We start from the raw sequence: 18,811 nt of genomic DNA on the forward strand, positions 1-18,811 counted from the left end.
GGAGGTGCGGTGGAGCTGGTGGTGGTGAGGGGGAGGTAGCATGGTGGCTAGAAGGCAGCAGATTTAGGCAAAATGGGTGGAGAAACCCATGGGAGAGTGAGGGTGCATGGGGCAGAACGGGGCTATGGGTGGCTGGGGTAGGTTGATGGTGGTCAGGGGAGGCTAGAGGTGGGGATTGGAAGCCATGGGTGGCGCCGTACAACAGGCAAGAGAGGGGGAGGGCTACCGTGCTATGAAAGCTCACGACAACTTGACGGTGGCTAGGGGGAGGTCAAGGGCTCGGTGGTGCTCAAAAGTGGGGCTGGAGGCTAACAATAGCCGTGGTAGCAGCGGCAGGAGGGAGAAACCGTGTAGAAAAACCCATTTCGGGTTAAGAGAGGGGGTTGCGCGTGGGTGATGTCGTGAAGGCTTGAAACTGGCTGGAGGTGGCTGGCGTGAGGGGGAGCCAATGGTGGTGGCCGGTGGCATTGCAGGTGGCGCACTACAGGGTTGGGTGAGCTGAGAAAGGGAATCAGGGTGGGAAAGGGGGTGTTGCTGCGTGTGACAGGGGGAGGGGGATTCTTTTGAAACGCACATTTTGTTTTGTTTTTTTGTTTTTGTTTTTTAAAAAAAGAGAGAGACATATAAGGTGTGCTATAGATAAGCCGTGAACAGTTGTTGATCTGTAGAAAACTCTTTAATGAAATTCGCTTGCCTGCTTGAGCTAACGTATTATTTACTCGTTATCCTATAGGATGAATTTCGGGAGCCTGCGGTCCAGCCCTAGACTCTTTATATCCAAAAATGAATTTAAAAAAGACACATTATAAGCATAAAAAATACTGCTTTTTTTTCTTTTTTTTTTACAACAGTAATAGAAACACATGATACAAGCGCCTTTATAAGACTGAAACTCGTCTGAACAACCCAAATGGTAGCGACTGGCAAAATGTATAGCAAAGCCGCTTTGAAGCGGTCAAGCTATTATTTTGGCTTTAACCGCCTCTAATGAAAGATTGTCACATCAACAACTCTACCTAAAGGATTTTGAATATTATCACACCCAATAATTTCAAGTCCAAGAGTCCTGAAATGTTTTCATCGTTGAAGCCTCTCTTCCGATTTCTATTTTTTCGTATGGGTCAATAGATGATGTTTTGAAGTTCTCATTCCCACTGTCACTTTATGTTTTGAAGTTCCTATCATTCTGCAGTCTCTAGAGAGAACAGATTTTTCTTATATCCACATTCCACAACAACTAAAGTAATACCTAGGTAGCACATTTAGACGCTGGTGCTTGCCATTGAGTGCTTGCTCACCTAAACCAAAGAGATTCAGGATACTAAGATTTGAGTGATGGAAACTTTCTTAAAACCAAAAAAAAGAAAAAAAAAAAAGAAATAGAATATAGCTTGTAAATCCATTTTGTATGGGTCTGATTTAGACATAGGAATATGGGTTTAGGTTTATTTGATTTTTCTTATTTTTCTCAGCAACCAAACAGAGTTGCTAAAGTAAAATTAAAGAATGTTAATTTTCCAAACAGAGTTTTTCCATTTTTCTCCCAACAGCGAAACTAAATTACAAAAAGAAAAAATAAATAAGTTTACAATGTCTATTTTCCAAATCGTAAATAATGTTAAAAACTAGTTTTAAAGTTTAAACCAGTTTTAGGAAGCAAATGTTAACAAAAAAAGGAAAAGAAAAAGGTTGTCGTAGTCTCTTCCTGCGTTGCCTCTCTATCTTCTCTTTCTCGACACCCCCTCTCATTTCGAAAGCAAAACCAAACCTCTCTGTATCTACCAAAAATGAACACAATGCATCTCCTATCTTCTGGCGACAGGGCAAGAGAGTTGGAGGACATACGACGATGGTTTTCTTGTTTATGTCCGAGAGGGGGGCGAGAGTTGGGCGAGGAGCTCTGGAGATCTGAGTGTGAGAGGGGGAGTGAGGGGCTGCAATAGGGGACTGCGAGATCTAAGTGTGAGAGGGGGAGCGGATTTCTTAATGTGCGGTCACATTGTAGTTCCAATTAAAAGGGTACGTGACATTAATCTATTGGGAGGCTGTTTTTCGATGGAGGACAGACGGACCGATTATAAGATTTTCTCAATGTATAGACATCATTAGCCTTAATAAGTTGAACAGTCGGCTCAGCCATATAATGACCTTACTTGTCTTTGGGCTTCTAAGAGTTGGGCTTCTCCTTACAATTTATATCTAGTAGCTGGGCTCCAAAAGCCCTAATAGGAACAATCCAGATTCGGATAAAAAGGGTTAAGTCGGTCCAATTCCGACCATCTATTTTGAATTTTGAATTAGGAAAATCCCGCTCCTCTCTTGTATTTTAAATCTTCCTCTCCTTTCCTTTCCTTACCGTTAGGAAAGAGGAAGTACAAAAGCAAAGCGATTACACAGGGGGAGGAAAAGAGACTTCGAGGAACCGAAAAATGGCGACGAATATCGGAATGATGGACTCCGCTTACTTCGTCGGCAGATCTGAGATCCTCGCTTGGATCAACTCCACACTCCAACTCAATCTCTCCAAAGTCGAAGAGGTTCGCTCTACCTTCTGCCATTCCTCTCCGAACCCTAAATTTCACAATTGTTTCCGATCAAATTGTTTTTTTATTTATTATTATTTGATTAAAAATCTGTTGACATTCCGGATCTGTGCACCACAGGCTTGTTCCGGTGCGGTTCACTGCCAGCTTATGGACGCTGTTCATCCAGGGATGGTGCCGATGCACAAGGTCAACTTCGACGCCAAGAGCGAGTACGAGATGATCCAGAACTACAAGGTTCTTCAGGACGTCTTTAACAAACTCAAGATCACTAAGGTTTACTCTTTTTGGCGCTTTATCCCTTAATTCTCTTTGAATCTATTTTCCGTGTAGCCCTATAAATCCTAAATCTGGAAATTTAAATGTAATTCCGTAGTAGAGTTTCTTTCATTTTTATTTTACCTTTCTATATTTGATTCTCACTCGTTTAAATTTTTTTCTTTGATTCTTTTTGTTCTGGTACGTAGCACATCGAGGTGAGCAAGCTTGTGAAAGGAAGGCCGCTTGATAATTTGGAGTTCATGCAATGGCTGAAGCGGTACTGCGATTCCGTTAATGGAGGCATCCTGCACAAGTAATTTTAATGTTTTAGTCCCATTTCTTGTCTTGTTTAATTAGATTAGCATAGATATTGCGATTTTCTTGTGCTAACTGGCTTGATGTGTGAACGTCAATTTCTCGAGAAACTTGAAATTGAAATTGCAAAAAGAAAAGGCATTGATTTCAAAATCAATGACCCTAGGGGCTAAGATCATATCTACAACGAAAACTTTGCTTCAGGTATCGACAATAGCATACTCAGTTTTGAAGTAAAATTTTAGCGAAAAACAATAATGCAAGATGTGTTCCTAGATGACGAAGGTTGGTTAGTAGATATTTGTCAGACAGAAGCTGTTTGAGTAACACAGGCAAAGTTTCTCTATTCTCCGCACATTATGTTCTTTCATCCTAGAGAATTTTGTTTTCTTGAAGTAGTTTATCCATAATCACACTTTTTAGGATTTTTTTTTTTTTTTTAATAATCAAAGTATGATTTTTTGTTTGGGGACTAAAGACTTTTTTTTTTTTTCATGGTTTAGTTACGTGTTTGAGCGTCAATTTTTTCGGAACAGATCAATTATTAAGAATTCGTGGCTGAGTTAAATCGCTTTTACAGTGAATATTAAAGAGATTAAACTCTCTGCATTTGGTAAAGCTTTTAAATCAGTGCAGAACTTCTCTTTTATCTATCCAAGAGAAGTTATTCAAATGCTGATGCAGTTTGTATATGTTACTGTTATGAATAGGTTGGTAATACTATTTTTCCTGTGTATCTACTGTATGGTGGATGCTGAATGTGTAAAGGTGAATTTTATATGTATACAAACCTTCAATTTTGAACTAGACAGGCATTTGAAGGTTTGGGTGAATGGCTTGTTTTCACTCGGTGAGAGAGTTTCATGTGGTAATGTTCTGCATTTCTAGATACAATGCTTTGGATAGGAGAGAGGCTAGCAAGGGAGGAAAAGAAGCAACGAAGAAAGCTGCCGCTCCATCACAATCGTCAACCAAAGGTTCCACAGCCGCCGCTAAATCTCAGTCCTCGCACAATGCACGAAGGAATGAAGTGTCTTCAGCAAACCCTTTAAATCAGACGGTAAAGACCTCAAGACCCACATCTAGTGGAGGCCCGGCATATGATGAACAGGTACCAAGTCTGTGCAGGAAGAGAACTTTCGGTTCAGTGTATAAAAAGATCTAATATTAATCTTGATGCAGATCACAGAATTGAAGTTGTCAGTGGATAGTCTTGAGAAGGAGAGGGATTTCTACTTTGCAAAATTGAGAGACATAGAAATTCTGTGTCAAAGTCCTGAGATAGAAAATTCGCCTGTATGTACTTGAAGTATTGTGGCATTCTTAATGATTTCTACCAAGAATTGGAAGTGATGAGTTCCATTCATTTTGCAGGTTGTTGAAGCAATACAGAAGATTCTTTATGCTACGGACAATGATGCATCAGTGGTGGCCGAAGCTCAAGCCATACTGTCCCTTCGACGGAAGGAAGCTGAGGCCTTGAGTCCCATAGCTGAGCTTTCAGAGGAGAGAAACAGTTCAGAAACTCAGAAGAGAAAAAATATTGTGAATTTTGATGTGGATGCTGTTGGCATTACCACATTGTCGCCGAGGCAAAGGATTTCTGATGCTGCCGATGTCCATTGCAGTGGGTCACCCCTTATGACTTACTGATTATCCCTTTCTTTCATGGATGTGATCTTCCATCCTCACAGAACAATTTTTGTAGAATATTGCTACATATATTTCTGCCCTCTCTGATGTGTTGTCCATTATAGTTACAAGTAAATGGAAGAGACGGGGGTTTTAAATGCATGCCTTTTGGTGCTGGGTATTTTGGTTGAGTTGCTTTGCCTATTGTTTTGCTATGGTGAGAAATTTAAAATGCAGTCCTTTTGTACTTTAAAGGGTGATAGCATATCCTGCAGTACTGAATTGTTTATTTCTATCTGTTCGAGAATCCTATAATTTGACATTGAAGGGATTGGCTTTGTTGTTTTGGTGAGAGTCAGAAATAGAATCTCTCCGTTCTGTATTTGATTTTGGGTCGTGTCCTTTCGCATTGAAACTTTGATATACACCCTTTTTTGCAATCTATGAGATGATTGGTAAATGGTAATCTTCATTTTCATGGAGTTGGTGGGTGGTTTTATGTTAGGATGGGATGGGATTTCATGTGGATGTGTTTGCTTGGTGAGTTTTGACCACAATTCCAGGTCCTCGTCTTTTGGCTAACCAAACATCCTTTGAAACTAACCAACAACCAACTCCCCTAAAATTAGGAAGAGAAAGAGACAACAATTCAAGTATATAAGTTCTTTATTATCACATCCAAAAAGCTCAAATTAAATAAATCACAATCATCTTCAATAGTTCCATTTTTTGGGTCCGAGTGAAATTCAACATGAACAACCAAGCCATTAAGGTTTTGTAACGAACCTTTGCTTTCATACATTATTCTTTATTTGTAATTTTTTGATGATGTTGCTCTCACAACTTTCTGAATAAAACTTGATGAATTCAATTACTAGGAGAAGGAGGAGAGTAAGAATTCACTGAATGCAATGGAAACAAGGGTTGACACGGTGGATTACAGGTCTTCAACAGGGCAAGGCCTAGAGCAGAGGAACGTGCAGGTGATTCACCAACCCCATTCCTCTGGAAATTCAACCACTGGTGGTGGCGTCTTGGCCAGTACTGCTGCTACTGTTGCATCTACCCTTCAATCCGCCAAGGAAATCTACTCAGGAAAATAGCAGCACATATCTCCCGTGTAACAAACGATATAAAAAAACAAACCCATATCTATGATGTTTTGTTATGTCTCATTTTGTTTCAGTTTTTTGCTTAGCAACTGTACTATGGGCGGGACATTGAGATGTCATTGATCGGATTCTTTTTCTACCTTCAATCTGATTACGGAGCCTTGTATATGCATCTCTACTATCTAGTTTGATAAAATACCATTCTTCATTATGAATTTTGTTATCTCTGGTGTGAGTGGCTTTTCATCAAGTGATTGGCCTATGAAACTACTTAAAATGGCCAATGATGCCGTGTTGCATCATGTATGGGGCAGCTGATTTGTATATGCTGCTTACCAATTCGGAGAGAGGGATAACAAGTATATAACCACTCGCGACCACTGCTGCCATGTGTTTTTGCAATGATTGAGACTAAATTCAAAGGGGAATATTGCAAAGTAGTAAATCAATCTATACGACCAGAAAACCAAGCCATTGAAGTCTTTCTGCAAGCCTAATATACACTTCTCCCACCTACCTATATATCATGCACCAGATTAATTGATTCAAGCACATTCTTTTTTTGCGCACAACTTGCACCCCTTCTCCCCTGGCTGCCACCAATACAACAGTAGATGGCTCCAAAATGTATGCTAAGTGACAATGAATGGGAACCACCGAAAGTTGAGACAAAGCTAGTTTGCTTTATTCTTCCCCGATCGTATTGGAATTGGAATCATATTCTCTTGCCACTTCATGCCTTACTCCACGTCCTTAGCCCTTTGCAATTGCTTAAAAACTACAAAGCATATATGATTCTATTGTTCCCTCTGCTTCACACCCCATTTGAAGGCAGGCTCAACTTCTGTTTCCTCCTCAAGAGCTTCTTTCTGTTCATGTAAGGCCAGGTCTTTCCTTGCTTCTTCATAGATTGTGTTAGTTTGTAAGCACTATAACTACTTTGATCTTGAATTTACCCTTTTTCTTTAAACCAGAAGCTGCTGGAGAAATGGGTTTGGCACTTTCTCGATTCGTGAAGATGCTTTTTGCAAGGAAGGAAATGAGGATTCTGATGGTAGGTCTTGACGCTGCAGGAAAAACCACCATCCTCTACAAGCTGAAACTTGGAGAAATTGTCACCACAATTCCTACTATTGGTACTTATTCTTTGCTTATTATTACGCATGATTTGGTATCACAACTGCTAAGGCGACAAAGCTTTATAATCATGTTGTACCATGCTATTCTAAACTGGAAAATCCGTTTCTTTACCTCAAAGCTTTGGCAAATACTTTTTTCTTCAAAAGATATTGGTATATTGATGTGTTATCAAAGGAGCTAGTAGAAAAAACAATGAAACAAAGCTGGCTAATCAATACTCCAATCCTTCTGTTCTGTCAAAAATGAATTGCTTAGCCAAACTTACACATCAGTTACCATAAAAAAGTTTTTGTTTATTGATTTTTTTGTACTGGTCCACAATAAATGGTGTATTTACACACCAAGTAGCAAAACTTCCCCTAAAATATCAGATCTTGAATAATGGATTAATGTTTTATGTGCCAGGTTTCAATGTGGAAACTGTTGAATACAAAAATGTTAGCTTCACCGTTTGGGATGTAGGAGGGCAGGACAAGGTACAATACATGATCCTTCGAACCATTTCTTTGTTTTTTTTTTTTTCCCCCCCTTCCTAATACCCAACAACAAAGATGACATTTTCTTTTGAAAAATTCTTCACATCAGCCATTATTCACCATCCCACACACCCCACACTATGAAAAACACTTTCATACCTTGTGAAAAATACCTCCACACCCTACAAAAAAGCTATAGGTATAGGGTATGAGAGTGAATAGTCTGATGCATAGTTGTGTCTGGGCGTGCCTCTTAGTTCATATTATTGTTATCATAAATGCATCTTCTTATTTCAAGAACACCCAGGGTCTCAAAATAATGAAGGTTTATTTTCTATTGGCTCAGATTCGACCACTATGGAGACACTACTTCCAGAACACCCAGGGTCTTATCTTTGTGGTGGATAGTAATGACAGAGAGAGAATTTCGGAAGCTAGAGATGAACTCCATCGGATGCTAAGTGAGGTGACTATACCTTTCTTTACACTTGATATTGATGAATCCATTTGGGTTTTCCCTTTTGGTTTCCTAGAGAATTGATGCCAAAAGCTACTAGAATTGCATGGTTACAAGGTTGGTTGCATGCATGCATGCCTCGTTGCTAATAATACTCAAGTTCACTTTGAATTCGTCTGTCCTTGCTGCAGGATGAGCTCCGTGATGCAATTTTGCTAGTATATGCCAATAAGCAGGACCTTCCAAAAGCTTTGACTGTTTCTGAAATCACTGATAAACTAGGCCTGCATTCACTCCGCCAGCGCCGATGGTAATCTATCTTCTGTATTAAGTAATTGCTAAATAGTCAGTCTTGAGATACCGATAACTCTCATCTTATCACAAAAAGTCATATTATTACAAAGAGTACTGCTATATCTACAAATGAACTACACAAAAGCAATTCACAAATTGACGTGATTTCATTTGATTTGTTAAATCTACATTACAATAAAAAAAAAATTTATAATCTAACAAATCACATCAAGCCACATTAGTTTGTGAGATTAATTTTGTTTAATCCCTTTGTGACCAAAGTATTTCTCTATTATACAAAGATGAATGCTTGTAAAAAAAATTTAATATGAGGACGTTTTGTGATGGGATAAGAACATCTCAACATCCATGCTTCCTAATTTAAGTAATGGAACTGGAAATTTACAACTACAGGTACATCCAAGCTGCATGTGCCACTAATGGGCAAGGACTTTATGAAGGACTTGATTGGCTATCCAGCAACATCAGTAGCAAGGCAAGATAAGGCAGACTCTTTCCATTTAACAACTCCTCTTACAACATTTTGATTGATATGATTTTACTGAGAGTAACATTTCATGAACTGTCCTTTCTTGTTTGTGTTTGTTTTCAGGCATAAATTTAGGTCTTATGCACCTTTATTTTTGGAGCCATTTTGCCATAAAGATTCAGCCACCCACCCTGCAATTGAACTTTGTGACTTTTACGAAGTGAAAAAGGCATATATTTTAAGCTTTATATGTGTATGTGTGTGATTTTGAAAAACTACTGTTATCACAATCACAATACGGTTTGGTGCTATACCAGTGGGGTGGGGGGCGTCCCTTCTCCCAATGCACAGTTTACTGATATTTGCCGACAGAAAAGGGGAAATAGGTCTAAAAATTATGTGCTTTTGAATTAGTTGGAGGGAGACTCACAAACTTCCAATCTTTTATTATTATTATTATTATTAAATAATAGACACTCAATAAAATAAAAAAAATTTTATTCATGATCTTCACACACTATTCTTTTTTTATTTTTTATTTTTATATTTTTCTCTTACCAAATGTATGGTATATGAATAATAAGTAGAATAATTCAATTAGTTTAAGAAAAATAAAATAAAATAAAATAATTAAAAAAAATATAATGTGTAGTGTATGAGAATGATAAGTAACAAAACTTATAAAATTATACTTCTTTTCTAAGATTTAAAAAATCCAAAAAAAATTAACAAAATTTTTAAAACAAAAACGGAGCCGTGGGCATCGATAAATAAAGGCATAATCCTTATTCTATATGATTTTTCAAGAATTTCTATACTATAAAGTTTTAAAACATGGAAATTTACTCTCATAAAACCACATAATCAACTATTTCAGCATACTATTATCAACTATTCCATCACCATTTAAATTTTTGGGGATGTGGTTGAAGCACCAAGGCAGTTGGGCTAAACTTGCATATGGTTAAAAGTAGTTGTGCTGGTTCATAATTTCAACAAGGGAGTGCTAGTCTTTTGACAATTTCAGGCACAAGTTAGCCTTTTGATGTTTCTAACCATTTCTAGCTGTTCCCCCAACCACTTCAGGGTTATGCTGTCTGTCTCAAATGTGTACCATTCAGTGTTGTTCCATCATGTCCATCTCTTGCCTCTACTTTACTGTATCACTTATTTTGTTTCTTCTGGATATCATAATAATAAGATAAAAGATATTACATAATCATGGAACAAACAAAAAGCCTCCTAAAGAAAGTAAAGACACAAATAAATACACATCCATTACTAATCGCAAGGGTCAATGGAGTTTCCTTAAAGATTTAGCAACTTTTTTAAATTTTAAAATAATATTAATATTAAAAAATAATATTTTATTCAATTTTCTAAAACTATCTTAACTTATTTCTAAATCCAAACTGAGTCGTGTTTGAGTAGTGGAATGATCTGTCTCCACTACCCAAACATTATTTTTTATCATTATTTTTTATTTACTTTTTACTACTATTCATTGTGAAAAATTCTATTTACAGTTCTCAAGTGAGGACTGAGTGTGCAGATCCATTAATATATTTCATTAAATAGAAATTATTGTAATTTGATAGGGATATTATTATAATTTTAAAAACCTTTTAAAAACAAAATTATCCAGGCTTACATAATGAGTCTCCAAAGACTGTACCTAGTATTATTCATTCACTATTATTTAATATTTTATCATTATTTTTTATTACTATTCACATATGATCTAAAATTTCCCGTTACCCAAACTTAGCCTAAATGAAAGCCTGGCATTCAAGAACATTTAGAGTGAAAAGAAAATCAAACTCTCTCACAAACGAGCGCGTGCGCGCGCGAGTCAAATGTGAGTTGTGACTGAAGATAAGAGTCGATCCATGCCAACCTAAAACAAACTAAAGCGTTAAAGCCAGAGCAGTGCCACAAGAACAAGCAATCCTCACAACATAAAACAAAAAAAGGTACAACCTATTCATTGTCGACCATGAAAATCTCCAATATTCTTCGACCTTCAATCGTTTCAGCCTTCTCAGTTCTTAAAACAATCAAAACACATACGCAGAAAACCTATTTGATTTGATTTTATTCTTTCTAAACTAATGAAGTTATTCTTCTCATCATCCATATACCACATATCTGGTATAAGAAAAAAAATTAAAAAATTAAAAATTATGCGTGGTATGTGATGCGAGGACGATAAGTAGAATTTTTCTAAAAACCAATTACCATCCTTTGTACTATTCATGCATATAGACTTTCCTGAAGTACCACCGTATAGTAAAAAAAGGGTCTTGTTAATAAAAAATAAAACAATAATTTGTGTTAGATTGGTCAATAAACAATAAAACAATAATTATGCATCTTATTAGCCTACCTCTGCATTCCGAGAAAATTGTGTTGGTTTCATATCTTTATATAATACTCCAGCTAGATTAGAAAAATGTGCACAGCAAACTAAAACCTGCTGTAAATCACGTGGAACTCTTCTTCCCATAACATACAAAACCTTACTTCTAAACAAAGAACAGGCTCCATGGCACACAATTGGCAGACTTGGTATAATGTAGTAATAGGATACTCTTAATTCATCTGAACAGCAAGAACTCAGGCAGAAGTAGATGGCATACTATTTTATTTACCAATTAAAACAAAAAATCAGGGTTACAAAACTAAGAATAAAATGACATTCTAAAAAATATTTTTCTACCCTCCACAGTCCAGCTTATTATATGCTAAGAACAGCTTACGTTTTGGACCAGTTATCCACATAAAAGATTCCTTATAGATGCAAGACAGAATATATAGAATTGGATTATTTTATAAATTTTTAACACAACAGACATGTCTACACTATTATAATTTAATCTAAGTAGTTCTAGAAGAGAGAGGGAAACAGAGATGTTTTCAGAGCAGGAACAAATTGTCAGCCTGCATAGACTTCGTTGTAGTTAACTAAGACTTTTGCTATTGAGTTTCACCTTTTTGAAAGATCTCACAAATCTAGTTACCTAATCTAAAGACTTAATTACTATAAATCTTAGGTGTTGGGAATTTCAATGGATCTATCTGCCAAACAATCCAACCCCTTCCGCGGGTGATACAGAAGTAGTGAACCACTTCTTTGTTTTTGTTTTTTTTAGCTAGTGTCCATTGATGAAAATAAAATACAAAAGCAAGGGACCCAACAAACATCTCATAACAGCAATCACAGCACAAATAAGAAATGGGAAATAGAATCAACAAGTTTAACTTGACCCATCTTTTCTTGGCTACAAGGGCTAGAAGTGCCACTATGAAAGGGGATTTTCGAAGCAATTCATACGATATAAAGGCGCAGGATACTTCCAACAAAAGATAAGGTATGCCTCCAAAATTGGTTGAAAAGAACAAATGCCGCAAGGCAGTGCTTCTATGACCACGCCTGTGGGAAAGGGGATCGAACGACCATTACATTAAAGGTGGATCAACAGATGGATATTCTATTTGTGGGGCACGAGCGTGGTAGGTGAGCAAATTGGAGAAAAGAAGGAAAGGGAAAGGAAGGGAAGAGGGAGAGAAAGGAGGAGTATGGGAGTGCTTCTCCCTTTAGGAACGATCACTATTAAGTGTGCAATAGTGACCCTTTTTAGAGTAAAAAAAATACACTTTACTTCCTCAAAGTACTACTTTTGCACATGAAATTAAAATCAAAGTTCTAAAGATTTTTAAGATTGTACCGCTTCACCTATTTTTCATGTCTGATGGTGAGCATTTCATGAGGTGGTAAAATAGTTGAAGGGTGAAGGGCAAAGTGACAACGTTGATAGTTTGATGGTTAAATTACAAAAAGAGACGAGGTGGAGTGTAATTTTCTCCCTTTTATTTCTTTGAAAATCTACCAAGTAATTAGCGTGTTCATCTGAAAGAGTGAATCAGTGACTTTTTATTGCCTATCTCAATTAAAGTTCCACCAGCACCTAATATAAGAGTGATTTGCATGTATTAAAAAAGCAATAAATGCAGATAAAGAGAATGTATTCGAATCTATAAGTATGTCATATTCAAGTCATCTAAAAATGAAGTCAAGGAAAACCATGAAATGAGTCGACCAAAGAAACACATCCGCCTTTCTTTTAATTCTAAAACCACCACGGCAGCTCCCAACCCAAATAAGAAAATGGGGAGTAAGATGTGATCTACAAATTCATTGTCATAGATTCAACCAGACTGCAATGATAAATCATGGAACAAAATATAATTGCAGGTTGAAAAGAGAGATTGCCGATAATATGCGAAAGAGGAGTTCAATGGTACCATGTTTACTAGTAGACATTAAGACAGTGAACCCTTAAGGAGGGCTACTAAGAACACCAACAGACACACGATTTAGTGAAGGCAACCGCATTTGCTGATCCTGTGCTTTGCTCCTTTTGAAACGAGGCTCTGGGGACGATGAAACCAATGATGCCACGGCCCACGAGTCATTGGAGCTATCAGAGCTAAAATATGCATCAATAACGCCCTTTGGGCTGCTGGGTATGGAGACATTCTTACGCTTGCGGCTTTGATTGTGAATGCATTGGCCATGGCTCTCTGATATCTCCTGGATGAGCTTACAGCACTCATTTACTTTTTCCTGCTAAGGCATCATCAAGCCCTTAATTCATAGATCATCAAGTTCGGAACATGTTTGCAAAAGTAAGAGTGACACTAAAATATAGAATCCATATAATTAGATACATACCTCGCTGATTTTAAGTACCCTCATAAGATGGTTCTGATATTCCAGTAGATTAGAAAGCTCAATATCCTCAATAACATGGAGCATTGTTGCAGCAGCCAACGTAGAAGGAAGATGGGTCATAACCCTCGAATCTGGAACCAAAGCCCAATATTAAAGACACAATTAGAAATTAAGGAAGATCGCAAAGAATACACTCCTTCCTCCCGTATAGGCTGCGTAGGAACTATCCCAATAACTAGAAACAAAGCAATGAACAGTTTATATAACTTACCAGCAATGAGAAAGAGAACAAGGCGCTCACACCTCCACATAAACTCCCAATGCAAGTGGTTCTTCAAACCAAGCCTCCTGATAATGTGATCAAAGAAGGACATTGGGGTCACCGGATTCATCCTCCATTGAAGAGTGGACAGCACTAGAAGCTCCATTCTCTGAATAGTCCTTGCTTCAAACACATACTTCGATTCCTCCACCTAAAAACAACACAGAACCCCACATTTTATCAATATGACAAGTCCAAGAAATACAGCATCACATTTTAACAAACACACAGATTGCATAAATAAATATCACATACTTGTAGGTCTAAAAGAAGGGGCACTTGGGTCTCCTCAACCTTGGCAGCCAAAGAGAGGCAAGCCACGGCAACGAGTTGACTCATCCAGGGCTTGTCCCTCTGGAACGTCGGCCTTGAAGCAAACCTATCAAAGTAATTCACCGCAAGAAAAATGGTCAAAGCAGAGAACCCATAGTGCGGTTTAACCCTCAAAATCCAATCCACAGCCTCTTTCCGAGCCACCATTAGAGACTCATCTGAGATCAGACTCCTCAGACACACATGGGTTTCTCCTTCTTTAGAGATTAGGGACACAAGCTCATCATCATCCCATGCCATGTCATTCTCTACCAGAACGAAACGAAAAAGTGAGTGCTTTTTCATTTTCTCATCAGTGTTCTCATTCCCGTCTTCCTCAATACCATTCTCTTCCTCAAAACTCTCCTCCTCACAGAACAGAGCATCAAGGAGCATTGGAGGGCTTAGTAGCCTTCGGGGTTCAAGTTCTTGCAGAGCCATCTTCTTCTGAGAAGAAGAGGTTGAGACCTCTGCTCATTATACAGTTAAAAGTTACTTGGACTCAGACCCACATCAATGTTCATCCTCCGCATGTCTCAGAGAGAGAGAGAGAGAGAGAGAGAGAGAGAGCCAAATGAAGTAAGCAGATGGAAGGATTTTATCTGAGAAGCCTTTCACGCCTGTCCTTTCCTTCTTATTTTTCCTTTCTTTTTTGTATTATTCTTATTTTTCTTTTCTTTTCTTTTCCCTCCTAATTCCTATCTTCAAGCCACTTCACGTATTTCTCTTTAAATTGAGAAATACTTTAATTGCATAGTTATTATAAGAAAGTAAATTTATAGAATTAAGTGATTTAATAGAAGTATTGCACCACACACTTTCATCTAATTAATTTGTTATTTGTCATTTTTGACCTTCTAATTTAATATTTAAATATGTGTGTTTAAATAGAATGACAAAAATGACATATTGATTAAGTGAATATGTATGGTATAAGGCTTCCTTATAGAATAATTATATATCATTTACCTGAGTTTTGCCATAGAAGTAGCAAAAATCTCCTAGGCCCAGTTTGAATATAAAAAGTATTTCATCTCATTTTATCATTACAATTTTTTTTAATTTTTTCATAAAATATAATAAATAATTCAACTTTTTCAAATTTTAAAATAATAATAATATTAAAAATAATATTTTATTTAACTTTCAACTTTCATCTTAATTCATCTTATCTCAACTTACTATTCAAACGACACCTTATATAGAATTACCAAGGAAAATAGGTCGAGTTCGGACTTATTATTGATACTTATATTAAGAAATACTTCGTGATTAGGTTAATTAATTTATTCTTTTCTTAAATAAAATAAATCTTATCCATTGAGTATTATAATTTGCATAAATCCGCATCACTAATTACTTTTCTAATTATATTAAACTATTCAAGTACTAAACAGAGTCCTCATGGTGCACATATTTGGTTGCCAAGTGTCTTGGCAAAATTAATAGATCCACCAATTCACCTCTGTGGTACCAATTAAAAATATTTTTTTAATGAACTATATATGAACAATTATCACAAAATAAAATGATAACTTATTTATATATTAGTTTAGAACTTTATTGAAAATATTTTTTACATAGTTTATATATGAAAAACTCTATATACTACAGTACTATCGCAAGTTGTAATTTTAAAGAGTTGAGTGATATATCAAGTCCATTGAAAACATCACGATTATCTCTAATATTTTCAGATGCATAAGCTTTTCTCATTATAAAGTTAAAGCATTAATATATATAAATAATAAATTTAAAGTTTTATGAGTTTATAAAATCTTTTAATAATTAAACAGCTTGATAAACTAATCAATCTTGATTCAAGTGTGTATAGGACTCGAGTATAAGCTATTCGTAAACATCTCATTAAGTTTAGCAAAAAAAACTCCAAGGGCAGTATTTTTATAATTATTTATTTATATCACTACTACTTTTACAAGATTTTAGCTTTGATAGGACCAACATTAATCCCTAAAAACCCTTGTATCGTCCATGCTGAAAAAAATTACTAATGCGCTAATAAATCTTTGCTGCTCACAAGGGTAAAAAAATAACATGCCAATATTGTTTGTTGGAATTTGGAACAAAACGAATAGAGAAATGATATATACTAGCCTGCACAAGTCCCGTGCAAATCCTTTTATAAAAAAGTGGATCTCACTATTTAAAGTGTACAAAACTCACTTTTTCTTGACGGAGTCTATATTTTTACAAAAGCCTTGTATAAGACTTTAAAAAAAAAAGAAAAAGGACATAGCCCCAATTTATTAATATCTCTCACTTATAACAAGGGAAAGTCATGGTAACACAAAGTCCCCACTAACAATCATCATCATTTACAACGTAAATAAGGAAGGCATAATTTATCAAGTCTCAACATCTCCTTAAATTTGCAAGGAAGGTCATGAATCTCTAAGATATTAGTTGATTGCTCTTGAGCTCCAATTTTTGCTAATCCTTCTGCCACCTGATTGACTTCACGGTATGCATGATGTACCTGAATAACCATGTGGTTAGCAAAGGCCTTTGCTTGATCCCAGGCGCCCCTCACTGTCTAGATAACCTCATAATCGTTTTGCCACCATGAACAAATCAACTTAGAGTCAAATTCCACTTCCACCTCATAAAGATTAGTTGCCTGCGAAGTTTCAAACTATCTATGAAAGCAAAAGCTTCCGCTTCTGAGTTGGACCAAGTCCTATAGTGCCTATAGAATGCAACCACAAACTTTCCATTCTTATCTCTGATAATCCTCCTCCGGCCTGGATTCCCACAACTGCTCCCATCTATGGACTATGTTCAACTTGATGTATCCTCTAGTGGGTCTTAACCACTTCAAAATAAGATATTTCAATCTTTTAATAGGCAGTAAAGTTATGCCTAATTGCTGCAATACACATAGATTAAATCATTTTATGAAAGACAGATCTTGCTTTGCCATCAATCGCTTAGCCAGGAAGCTCTTAATCCTAAAAACAATGGCCGCTCCTGATTCCACCATACCCTCCATGATTGCATTGTAACGCCTAGTCCACAAGAACTAGCAAATAAGGGAAGGGAGAAGCCCAATAATTAAACTGAATTGGGAGGCTAGGCTTGCCTTTCTAAACCACCAAGCAATCATCTCCACCCAACCCTGGCAAGAACCCCTTCCAATACATGTGATACTTGCAAAGTAGTTCAGCACATAAGTCACCACCTCACCTTGGAGTAACACATGGTTCAGGTCTTCAAGAGCAGGGGCACAACAACAATCACATTTAGAAGCAAGAGCTATGTTCATATTCTGAATATTGGAATCTAATGGCAGACCTTTGTTCATACTTTTCCACATGAAAATAGAAATCTTTTTCAGCAAAAATTTATGCAAAATCCGTTTTCCCCACCAAACAATCAACCCCTTTCTCGGATCACCATCCAAGCTAATTTTGTAGAGAAGATTCCATTTGCAGCAAGCCTTCAAATCGGTTGATCCGATCCAACCCTCATTGTCAATGGCTACTCCAAAACTCATTGACAAAGACCCGCCCCTAAGAGTTGCCTGAGGAGATTCTCATTCCACCCCTTAGCGTTAAACAAATCTGCCACCACACCCTCATGCAGCCCCCCAATCTCTGTCACTTCTTCAAGAGCCCCTAAACTTGTCCAATCCTCATTCCAAATTGAGATCATTCCTTCTCCAAATCTCTAGCAGGTGTTTATTTGGACAACAAGGAGTAGAGCTTGAATGGCCTTCCAGAAGTGTGAGTGGCCAGTAGGCCTGAAGATCAAAGGTTGTTCTTGAAGCAAGTACTTATCTTTGAAAAATCTTGTCCATAATGAGTCTTCATGGAGAAACTTCCATGCAAACTTCATAAGCAATGTCGACTTCACCTCCTTCAAATCTCTTAGCCTGAGACCTCCTTTTTCAATAGATTTGCATGCTTTCATCCAAGCCACCCATCTTATTTTCCTCTTACCATCATTGCCCCCCCCCCCCCAGAAGAAATCAGTAAACAAACTGTTAAGCCTTTTGATGATCATAACAGAGACATTGCAAACCAATAATAAATGAATGGGAAGACTTGAAAGCACATGTTTAATCAGTGTTAGCTTCTCTCCAGAGGATAATAAGCCTGATTTCTAGCCCGCCAACTTCTTTCTCACCTTATCCATAAGTGATTCAAATGAGTTGCGCTTAATCTTGCCTGAGTGAATAGAGGCTCCAAGGTAGGTACATGGGAGTTTCGCCTCTGAAAAGCCTAGTGTATGCAGCCCCACCGCTTTCTTAGCTGGAGTTGCTTTGGTGGAAAAGACCAAAGCTGACTTCGAGTGATTAATCTTCTGGCCAAACATTTCTTCGTAGTCTCTCAAAACTTTGGCACGGCCCATGAGCGATGTTTTTGATCCATTGAAAAATATGACTAAGTCATCTGCATACAGTAAATGGGAGATTCTTGGGCACCCAGACCCAGTGGGGAAGGCACTAATTTTCTAGTCTGCAAAAGCTTTGTTCAACATTCTACTTAGAACTTCCTCAACCAAAATAAAAAGATACGGGGAAAGAAGATCTTCTTGTCTTAGACATCTAGATGATTTGAAAAAGTTTCGGGCGGTCCCATTCATCATAACTAAGAAAAAAGGGCTAGAGATGTAGCAGTGAATCAAGGCATTCCAGTGATTCGAGAATCCAAAAATCTCCATAACTCTTAGTAAGAAAGGCCATTCCAGCCTATCACAGGC

General features: G+C 37.2%; 4 protein-coding genes across 8 annotated transcripts; 3 read left to right on the top strand and 1 right to left on the bottom strand.

Annotated features, from left to right (window-relative positions):
* Positions 1 to 2,326: 2,326 nt before the first annotated feature.
* On the top strand, positions 2,327 to 5,048 carry LOC121241073 (microtubule-associated protein RP/EB family member 1C). The gene is made up of 6 exons (XM_041138677.1): positions 2,327 to 2,537; positions 2,664 to 2,819; positions 3,011 to 3,117; positions 4,008 to 4,230; positions 4,302 to 4,415; positions 4,494 to 5,048. The coding sequence occupies exons 1-6, from the start codon at positions 2,430 to 2,432 to the stop codon at positions 4,770 to 4,772; spliced, it is 987 nt and encodes a 328-aa protein (XP_040994611.1). The 5' UTR covers positions 2,327 to 2,429; the 3' UTR covers positions 4,773 to 5,048.
* Positions 5,049 to 5,185: 137 nt separating this feature from the next.
* LOC121241081 lies at positions 5,186 to 6,078 on the top strand. Its single transcript, XM_041138687.1, has 2 exons — positions 5,186 to 5,523; positions 5,630 to 6,078. Exons 1-2 carry the CDS (start codon positions 5,503 to 5,505, stop codon positions 5,852 to 5,854), a joined length of 246 nt encoding a protein of 81 aa, XP_040994621.1. The 5' UTR covers positions 5,186 to 5,502; the 3' UTR covers positions 5,855 to 6,078.
* Positions 6,079 to 6,611: 533 nt separating this feature from the next.
* On the top strand, positions 6,612 to 9,091 carry LOC121268263 (ADP-ribosylation factor 1-like). 4 transcript variants are annotated; one of them, XM_041172476.1, is made up of 7 exons: positions 6,637 to 6,740; positions 6,838 to 6,999; positions 7,409 to 7,479; positions 7,826 to 7,945; positions 8,128 to 8,246; positions 8,645 to 8,726; positions 8,844 to 9,091. In XM_041172476.1, the coding sequence occupies exons 2-7, from the start codon at positions 6,852 to 6,854 to the stop codon at positions 8,847 to 8,849; spliced, it is 546 nt and encodes a 181-aa protein (XP_041028410.1). In that variant the 5' UTR covers positions 6,637 to 6,740; positions 6,838 to 6,851; the 3' UTR covers positions 8,850 to 9,091. The 4 variants fall into 4 exon arrangements, with proteins under 4 accessions (XP_041028396.1, XP_041028403.1, XP_041028410.1 ...); XM_041172462.1 differs by lacking the exon at positions 8,844 to 9,091 and having other exon boundaries at positions 6,612 to 6,745; positions 8,645 to 8,735; XM_041172469.1 differs by lacking the exon at positions 8,844 to 9,091 and having other exon boundaries at positions 6,636 to 6,740; positions 8,645 to 8,735.
* Positions 9,092 to 12,811: 3,720 nt separating this feature from the next.
* On the bottom strand, positions 12,812 to 14,720 carry LOC121268250 (cyclin-D3-2). Of its 2 annotated transcripts, none has more exons than XM_041172442.1 (4): positions 14,033 to 14,720; positions 13,727 to 13,928; positions 13,456 to 13,586; positions 12,812 to 13,347 (listed from the first exon to the last, which is right to left on the bottom strand). In XM_041172442.1, exons 1-4 carry the CDS (start codon positions 14,528 to 14,530, stop codon positions 13,060 to 13,062), a joined length of 1,119 nt encoding a protein of 372 aa, XP_041028376.1. In that variant the 5' UTR covers positions 14,531 to 14,720; the 3' UTR covers positions 12,812 to 13,059. The 2 variants fall into 2 exon arrangements, with proteins under 2 accessions (XP_041028376.1, XP_041028368.1); XM_041172434.1 differs by having other exon boundaries at positions 12,812 to 13,350; positions 14,033 to 14,696.
* Between the last annotated feature and the right edge of the window lie 4,091 nt (positions 14,721 to 18,811).

Source organism: Juglans microcarpa x Juglans regia, chromosome 1D (assembly GCF_004785595.1).
Source record: "Juglans microcarpa x Juglans regia isolate MS1-56 chromosome 1D, Jm3101_v1.0, whole genome shotgun sequence".
In the NCBI taxonomy this organism is placed as follows: Eukaryota; Viridiplantae; Streptophyta; class Magnoliopsida; order Fagales; family Juglandaceae; genus Juglans; species Juglans microcarpa x Juglans regia.